Source organism: Clupea harengus, chromosome 20 (assembly GCF_900700415.2).
Source record: "Clupea harengus chromosome 20, Ch_v2.0.2, whole genome shotgun sequence".
Classification (NCBI taxonomy): domain Eukaryota; kingdom Metazoa; phylum Chordata; class Actinopteri; order Clupeiformes; family Clupeidae; genus Clupea; species Clupea harengus.
The window spans coordinates 15,903,286-15,913,285 of NC_045171.1; the positions used below are offsets into that span (position 1 = coordinate 15,903,286).

The 10,000-nt window shown below is 45.4% G+C and overlaps 1 protein-coding gene across 1 annotated transcript in view; it reads right to left on the bottom strand.

The window, feature by feature from the left end:
• The window catches only part of igdcc3 (immunoglobulin superfamily, DCC subclass, member 3), an 84,077-nt gene that overhangs the window by 27,929 nt on the left and 46,148 nt on the right, over positions 1 to 10,000 (bottom strand). The window contains exons 6-7 of the mRNA XM_012834355.3: positions 4,255 to 4,413; positions 846 to 1,011 (exon numbers count right to left, since the gene is read on the bottom strand). Coding sequence (XP_012689809.2) covers positions 846 to 1,011; positions 4,255 to 4,413 — 325 coding nt within the window. The remainder of the gene's footprint in view (positions 1 to 845; positions 1,012 to 4,254; positions 4,414 to 10,000) is intronic.

Consider the following 10,000-nt stretch of genomic DNA (forward strand, 5'->3'; position numbering starts at 1 on the left):
ACATCGAATAAAGCCACTACCCACCCTCATGAACACATATAGCTGCTTCATACATAATGCATAATCCATATGGTCCTTATTATCATTACAAAGACACTTATGGCTACAAATATAGAACGTCCTCGACAGCAACAACAGATGCTGGAGTTTGAGAGGAGGTGTTTTATACAGTACGTGTTGGGCTGGATACGTCACGTGTTCCCTTATATGGAACATATATATATACACACACACACACACACACACACACACACACACACACACACACACACACACACACACACACACACACACACACACACACACACACCAGTGAACCTGTGAGGGTGTGGTGCTGTAGAGGAGAGAGTCAGATACAGTGCTGTGTGATGATGCTTCTAAAACTGTAGACTGTAATGTTCCTATGGTTTGTCAATGTTTCTATGGTGATCCTGATTGCTCTCTTTTCTGTCACCGTTCTAAGAAGTCATCTTGTTTCTATGGTGACTTCTATGTCACAGAAGAATTAATTGGCTTCTAGACTCTAGAGGAAATAATTTGTCAGACAGACAGACAGAGCAAAGCTGTTTAGTGTCGATCCCTGAACTCAGCTGTTAGCGAACTAAGCAGAAGTCAGATATTTCTGCTTGTGAGCGTGCGTGCATGTGTGTGTGTAGATATGTGTGTGTGTGTGTGTGTGTGTGTGTGTGTGTGTGTGTGTGTGTGTGTGTGTGTGTGTGTGTGTGTACAAATGTGTGCTGTTTTACTCCATTGCTTGGAAGATCGGGTGTGTCCCTGTGAATGCGTGCTGTGTGGTATGCTGGGTGTCTCTGTTTGTTTGTGTGTTTGTTTGTTGGTAAACACACCTGTTGTTGTTCCTGAGTTTGACGTGCCCGCTGGGCTCCAGCACCTGTCCGTTCTTGAGCCAGGTGATGTGCGGCGGGGGCTCGCCCTGCGCCACGCACGTGAAGATGGCAGTGGTGCCCACCGGGCGAGAGATGGACTGGGGAGGCTGCACAAACTCCGCTGGGGCTGCGGGAAGAGAGACACACACACCACACACACACACACACACACACACAACATACATCTAAATTATTTTGTGAAAATGGCAACACATATGTTAACTGATGCCGTACAGACCAGTTGACATTAGCATTTTGGCCTCAGCGCTTTGGTCTGTGTCACCCTTTGATATTTTAGAAGACTACAACTCCTTGATGTACTGTAGGCTTTGTTGTCTGCTCACAGCGCTTCAGTATCCCATCCATTAGTTAAGTTCAGGTCATGTCGTGACTGTGTGAGTATAAGTGCTCAGATCACAGAGCAAACCCCCCCGTCGTCATCTGAACAAATCGCTGGTCCCTGCGGTGTGAGTGTGTGAAAGCAGAGACGATTGCTGTGGTCGTAATCACTTATTTTCCGTCTCTTTGCCCCTTTGGCCCGCCTCCTGTCACACACACAGGAGCTGCCGCTGCGACCCTCACAACAACCCCAGCCCCTCCAGTCCACTGCAGAATGGACTCCCGCCAGCATGTTGTGTCACAGTGGCCGAACCCGTCTGTGTGTCGCTGCGCTGCGTAGTCGCACTGAGAGTTGGTCGAGGACGCCTGACCTGTATGCCCTCGGCGGCTCCTGCGCTGAGGTGCTAGCTGTGACAATGCTCAGAGCTGATTCACTGTTTGGAGACCCGAGGAGCAGAGTAAGGGAGACCTGATGGGCAACAACAATTCCTGACTTCCTCTGTCACACACAGAGGTTTACAGTCTACTCAGTGGCTCAGAGGGGCTTCGGCTTCGGCTAAGAAAGGAATGGAATCTCTGGCCCTGATCTAACCATGGTCTGGCTCCGGTCTGGCTCTGATCTGGCTCTGATCTGGTTCTGACCTGCTTTAGAAGTGTCCTCCTCATCTGATGACTCATATGAATGTTGTATATGCAGAGAGAGAGAGAGAGAGAGAAGGTGTGCAAAGAAAATGGAGGGGAAGAGATAAGGGTTACGAGCTTTATATTTCTCTCTCACTCTGTCTTCATTTCCTCAATAAGTTGCTCAATGAGACGTGCCATCCAGTAGTGTCCCTGAACTACCCGGAGTGCTGAAACCACGGCTAGTAGCAAACACCATATATCTTTGTGTTTGCGTGCATACCTATGAGGACGTTTAATTTATAAAGACATCAACAATAACTAATACAAAAATAAAAACAATTATAACAATTTCTGTAATAAATATTATGTGAATGTGGTCTCTCTCTCTCCCCCCCCCCCTCTCTCTCTCTCTCTCTCTCTCTTTCTCTTGAATTAAAGGCATTCTGTCATTTTTGCTGTCCTTTCATTATGTCCCTTTGATAAAAACGTGAAGGAAACGAGGACGGAATGGATCAAGGACGGCCATCCTTGAGAAATGAGCTGCGCTGAAAAAGACATGAGTCATGTATTCAGCGCTGAGCATGTAAAGGCTATTCAGAGTGGCGTGGAAAATAACAACTAAGGAATTTTCCACTTCCATTTTCTACTTTCCATTTTCGGGCTGCCGTAAACTGTGGATAACTGAATTCTTGGTTACCGAATCAGCAGATTTGGGGTTTCAACTGCACTTGTTAAAACATCTCTCTCTCTCTCTCTCTCTCTCTCTCTCTCTCTCCCTCTCTGTTTGTGTGTGTGTGTGTTTGTGTGTGACTTAAGTTTAGAAGATAGTGTGACAAGTGGACATGCTTAATTCCCTCTGATCGCCGTTGTTCGGGCCTCATTCTCGGAGGCCAAGGCCAGCTAAGCCTGCAGATTAGAACTGATTACTGCGGATAGAGAACAGGTTTACAGAGTGGGACAAAAGGAAAAAGGTGGAGCGAGCCAGGGAGGGAGGGAGTGGTGTAAATAAAAAAGGTATTCAAGTCACACACACTCCGCAAATCAGCTGAGTAAGGGATACACACACACAGACGGCGAAGTGTGTTTGCATGAGTGCGTGGCTGCAAATATTTATTTGTTTGAGTGTCGGATTGTCTGTGTGTCTGTAAATGTGTATGTGAATGTGTCTAATTATTATTATTATTGTGTCTATGTGTTTGTATTTGTGTTTGTGTGTGTGTGTTTCACCATATCCACACTAACACTAAGAATGGTGGAAAGGATGGGTAAACACACTCTCAATCTTCATCTCCCTTGTCCTCTTCATCACTACCCCTCCTCCTCTCTTTATATCTCCTTCTCTTGTATCACTCTCCCACTTCCTTCTTGTCTGTAGTACAGTGTTGTGTGGATCAGTAGTTACGTGACTGCAATGAGACTCTAACCACTTCTCTTCTCTTCTTTTTCTTTATCTCCCCGTCTCTCTCTCTCTCTCTCTCACTCCATCACATTTCTTGACCCTGCTAGCTTCTTTTCTTCTTCCTCGGACCAGTTCTCGCTTATTTACACTGGAGAACTTTCCTTCTTTCTTTCTTTCTTTCTTTCTTTCTTTCTTTCTTTCTTTCTTTCTGTCACTCACTTTGAAGGCCCTGACACTCAGAGTAGAGAGCGCTGACATTGAGCACTGGGTTAGGGGCTGGTCTCTCGCGCTCTCTGTCTCTTTACATTTCTATTTCTTCCTCAGACACACACACCAAACACACACACACACACACACACACACACACACACACACACACACACACACACACACACACACACACTCTTTATGATCCATGAGGCCAGCACCTTCTGAATAAAATCAAATATATTGACTGACAATTAACACAGGAACTGTCTCCACACACCTCTCCAGCTGTTGGACAGGAAAGATTAAATGCAATATCGACACGGCGCTGCAACCCTATTGGCTGGAGAGTGGCTGCTTCCTGATCATCTCAGCCGTAGTAATGAGTTCATGCCCTGCCACATTGGTCAAAGCCAGAGTATAGGGAGACATGTGAGTGTGTGTGTGTGTTTGTGTGTGTGTGTGTGTGTGTGTGTGTGTGTGTGTGTGTGTGTGTGTGTGTGTGTGTGTGTGTGTGTGTGAACAAAAATAGTCATGTGTATGTTGATAGTGCTTATATGTGTTTAAAACAATCAGATTTGTCAGTGTGGTGTATATGTGTATACATTAATATGTGTATATATTAATATGTGTATGTGTATGTGTGTGTGTGTGTGTGTGTGTGTGTGTGTGTGTGTGTGTATGTGCATATACTGTATGTGTGTGTGAGTGTGTGTCTGTGTGTATGTGTGATGTGTGTGAGTGTGTGTATATGCGTATATGTGTGTGTGAGTGTGTGTGTGTGCATTTCTCTTTCCTCACCCTGCACCACCAGTCGTCCCTGTGCAGTCCTGCGGACGCGTGTGCCTGGTTTGTTGGCGGCGCAGACGTAAACTCCTGAGTGCTGAACCCTCACGTCTGAAATCATCAGATTCCCCGTACCTAACACCTGAATCCCCTCCACACCAATGGGACGACCATCTGAGAGAGAGAGAGAGAGAGAGAGAGAGAGAGAGAGAGAGAGAGAGAGAGAGAGATGGAGAACATATTTATTGTGTTCATTGTATTGATAAAGTGCAGTAGGAAGAGGAGGAGAAGGAGGAGGAAGAAGAAGAAGATGAAGAGGAAGAAGAAGAAGAAGAAGACACACACACATCCCTACTGTTCACATATAAATACACACACAACGATGTGTGACTATGCAGCAGTGACTGTCTATGGGAAGGTAGAGTTGTGTGTGTGTGTGCGTACATATGTATCTGTTTGTGTGTGTGTGTGTGGGTATGCGTGTGTGTGTATTTGTGTATGTACGTATCTGTTTGTGTGTGTGTGTTTGTGCGTGTCTGTGTGTGTATGCATGTGTGTGTGTGTGTGTGTGAGAGAGAGACAGAGAGTGAAAAATTGGGTGATGGTGGCGAACAAAGCAAACTCCAGTCGATGGGGTGACTGCCAATGACGCAGGAGAATCCTGTTGCCATGGCTTCATATGGACAAGTATGTGTGTGTGTGTGTGTGTGTGTGTGTGTGTGTGTGTCTGGGGTGCCTGGGTATGGTTTTTGGTATGGTGTGTGTGTGTCTGGGGTGCATTACAACTCCTCTTTTCCCAGGTAAGGAACATGAATTGAACATGTCCTCACACAGACAGAAAAAAAACACACAAAGACACACACACATGATACCGTTCTCTTTTTCTTTGAATCATTCAATGAGCTCTGTCTATTGTGCGTTGTGTAAATTGCAGAGGAAATGTGTGTGTGTGTGTGTTTGTCGATGTGTGTGTCGGTGTGTGTCAGTGTGCGTGCGGTGTTAATTACGTGACAGCTGTGAGGTTGTGCCTACCCTACTTGGAGGTGTTAAAGAGCTTGGTGGGAGATTCGTTTGGACAGGTCCTGTGGATCACACATGCCAGACAAACACACGCCCACACACACACACACACCCACACACACAGACACACACACCCCCCCCCCCCACACACACACAGACAAATATATACACAAATGCATACATACATAGATATACAGGCAGATCTCTCTCTTAGTGTAAATCCTGCAAAAATGCGGTGAATGGGTATTGTATTGTAATGATGCAAATTGCACGTGTCATTGTGCTAAGCACGTCGTGTGAAACATTGAGGAGAACTGGGGTGATTGTTTTTTTCTTTTTCCTTGAGAATGCAATGTTCTGGAACAGTGATACTCCCTGTTCTTCTTATCTCTGTAACCCTGTTAAATAGACACCGCCTGTGAGAGAATTCATCCGATTCTCACAGACTGCTTGCTGTTCACTCTGTGTGTCTCTGATCCTTCTGCAGAAGACTAATAAACTTTATACTTATCTCTTATTATAAGACTGATCTCATTAGACTGGTTATTATCAGATTTCCATCACAGTATTGAACACTACAGAGGCTATATGAAGCCTAGTATCGAACACTACAGAGGCTATTTGAACCCTAGTATCGAACACTACAGAGGCTATTTGGACCCTAGACTGGCTGCCATAGGAATACAGAAGGCCTGTAAGGGGGGAAAGAACTCCAGCTTTGTTGCGCTGGTTTGTTTGTGTTGAGGGTAAATCAAACAGAAATGAAATCTCCCTCTCTCTCCCTCTCTCTCTCACTCCTCCAGCTGGGGAAATAGGTTTGGATGATGGCCGCCCAGGTGGAGAGAGGTACAAGAGGTTGTGCGCTGTGCAAGGACTGCAGCGGCTCCCGGCCCTAATGGGGTACCTTATCGTGTCAATGGAAGCTTATGGTGATTGCATGGAAAAAAGGAACAATTCAGATGAGACATTGGGCAGGTGGTATTTCCATTCTGAAGGTGAAGAACCCTGTGACTGTAGGGCCAATTCTGACCTGTCAGTCTTCTTAATGTGGAAGGAAAGATCGTCTTTAGTGTGGTAGCAGGGAGGTTGGTCTCCTATTGCAAGGGAAGTAGTTTGAGAGATATTTCCGTGCAGAAAGCAGGAATCCCAGTAGCATGATTTGGCATCAGATTCAAGCTGCAAGGACAGAAGGCAGAGGTATTTTTGGAACTCGCTAATGTGTTTGGGTCGATGCCACACAGTCTGTTGTGGAAGATATTCGGATACTTTCAGGTCCCTGAGAAAATTTCAGAGTTAGTCTAAGCATATGCTGAGGAGATTCAGTTGTGCTTCAACACAAGTAACTACACCACATCCGGTCAGCATCTGGAGATTGGTATCATGCCTGGATGCACCATTTCATGGCTGGCTTTCACCATGGCAATGGAGGTAATTATAAGGGCATCTAAATGGGTTGTTGGTGTTCAAAGGCTGCAGGATGGCACCCGGTTACGTCCCATCCGACCTTATATGGATTACATGACGACGCTTGCAAAAAACTTCTTCATGTACCCATCGACTGTAAGCCAAATTGAATGACAATCTGAAATGGGCAAAGATGAAAGTGAAACCCAGCAAATGTTTCTGTCATTAAGGGAAGGGAGGGATGGTGAGGTGATTCCTTCTATTGTAGAAAAAATGGTGAAGAGCTTAGGCAGGTGGTGCAATTCTGTGTCGAGTGACAGAGGGCAGGCTGCAGAGCTTAGAGAATGAATAGTTAAGGATATCAGTACCACACGTGGGCACACACAAGACCAGTGGAGATAGGTGCTAGAACTAATTCAACCACATCGCTTCTCTTAAATTTTGGTTTTAGAGGACAGTCACTCAAAAGAGCTTTCAAGCAGCAATAAGGAGTTCTGTTCCAAAACTAGCAAGCTTACTACCTAAAAGGCATGCAAAAACCTTGCAAACACCACCAACAGCCAAGTTGACACTGATAGAAGCTTGCCAACACACTAACTGGTGTCTTTTGGCAGTATAGCTGGAAATGCCATGCTGTGAAAGCTTGGAACTCGGAACACAGAACTTAATAGGGCTTATTCTGGATGGCTAGTGGGAAAGACACAGGTGTTTATCTGTCCTTGCACATGACCATATCCTATAAAAATGAATTTGAGGATGGTACCAAACCGAGTTGCCTATAAAACCATTCCTCAAAAAGTGTCAAATGATTGCATAGTGTTACTTTAAAGGAGTTGTCTGAGGTTGCTGAAAAAGCAAAACCAGTGGTTATGGCTAAGGCGCTCACAGATTACTTGGGGTCATGTGAACTAACCTGAATGAAATAAAGAAGCTGCTGTTGCAAGACGTTCTGGGAGTTGCCATGCTGGCATACATTGACATTTTACAAGATCTTCTAGATTTGGGCAAACCTAGAGCCTGTATCAACGGGGCATGACATCAACTATCTATCTCTTTTGGAGGTGTCTTGGGCCTAACACTGATGAAGGAAGGTGCCCATTTGACAACCCCATTGAAATGCCCATGAAGACAGCTTTGTTGTTGTTGTGGTTGTTGTTGTTGTTGTTGTTGTTGTTAGGTTTGATGGTTGTAATGCAACCTGCTGTGTTACAGCACTTAGGTGTTGGGTAAGAGCACTTGCATGTGACAGTGAGGTTTGGCCCCTGTGGGAAGTCCCCAACCAATAGCGCGAGGAATTCAATATATTTTCCTGTGTATAAGTAAACCTATAAATAAACAATGAAGCATGGGAATCTGTCTTCTCCCTCAGTGTCCTGGCTTTGCCTATTGAGCTGAGCATGCAAGGCAGAGCAATGTTTCCACCAATCAAACTGATGTCGGGACTCTCTGTCCCTCTCACCCTCTCTCCCTCTCTCTGTCTCTGTGTGTGTGTGTGTTTGTGTGTGTGTGTGTGTGTGTGTGTGTGTGTGTGTGTGTGTGTGTGTGTGTGTGTGTGTGTGTGAGAGGGGAGCCTGAATCTGTGGTAGCAATTAGATTAAAGTGAGAAGAGGGGAGCAGACACAGCTGCTACTACTAATAAACATGAACACCATCCAATTGTGTGTGTGTGTGTGTGTGTGTGTGTGTGTGTGTGTGTGTGTGTGTGTGTGTGTGTGTGTGTGTGTGTGTCTGCGTCTGCATGTGAGTGTATGTGTTTGTGGCTGCATGTGTACAAATGGTGTGAGTGTCTATGTGCATGTGTGTGTGTGTCTGTGTTAGCATGTGTCTGTGGGCGCACACTACACACACACATCCACCAGCAGCATTACCAGTCTATATGTATGCAAATGTGAGTACACACACACACAGCTGTGTACTGCCTTCACCATTGCATCAAATAACCCCCAGCCTCTCGGAGGCATTAGGTCTGGGCCTGCCTCCCTGCCCCCCTGCTAGCCTCACTGAATGACTCACTGACTGACTGACTGACTGACTGACTGAAGCCCACCCATCCATCAGGCTCCTTTCGCAGCCTCCTCAGTCTCCTCAGCTCCTGCTGGCCCTAATCTAATATAGCACAAGCCTATCGTGTTGGCATTTAATTCCGTCAACATTGTGCAAGGCAATATCCACAATCTGATTACCTAACCCTGACTGGTGGTGGTGGGGGTGGTGGTGGGGTAGAGAAGGAGGGGGTAATTTACATTTTGAATGGGGTGTACACGCACACACACTCACACACACACACACACACACACACACACACACACACACATACATACTAAAGCATGTACGCACAGATTTGATTGTATAATATCCTAAGAAAGGCAGATATGAGATTAAGAAATTGGAAGCATCCGGGTTTGACGGATTCAGAAGTGGGCGGGCTGCTCAACACCTAATCTTAAACATAAGCACACATACACAAAATGACCCACACACACACGTGCACGCGCGCGCACACACACACACACACACACACACACACACACACACACACACACACAGAGATGCACATAAACTGTAATGGAGATTTTTTCTTTATGTATGTGTGTGTGTGTATGTCAGTTTTTGAGCTTTTATGTGTGTATCCAAAAAGCCACATCAGCAAAAAAGAGCAGAATGTGATATGAAGACTATTAAACCCAGTGCACAGGTGAGCAGATACATGGTCAGGCAAAAAAAGATGCACACAAACACACACACACACACACACACACACAGACACACACACACAAAGAGAAAGCTTAGACACACACAGGCACACACATCCACGCACACACACACAAAGAGAAAGCTTAGACACACACATGCACACACACACACACACACACGCACGCACGCACACAAAGAGAAAGCTCAGGTGCTTCATCACTGCAGCAGTAGTGTTGAGCAGTGGCTGGACACACTCTTTTCTCCATTAATTTCGATGAAGGTCAACAAGATGTGCAATGTGTGGCCAATGTGTGGCCAAGGGCCTCAACAACTTGGGTCAGCTAGAAGCTTCTGGAAACAAATGAGTGTGGGGTGTGTAACGAGCCAATTTCAAACACACCCACACACACATACAAAGACATGTATGCTCACCACAATCGATTGTCCAAACATGTATAAGGAAAGCAAAGGATATGAAAAGGTTTCCGTCAAAGAAAGAAGCTTTGTTTAATAACTAGAATCCACACAATATTGACAAAAGGCTTTCATCTGAAGGTTAAAAGTCTTAAAGGAAAGACTACTGGCCTTAAGTAAAAGCTCTAATACTTTGCTGAACATAATCATTAATACTTAGTTTCATCTT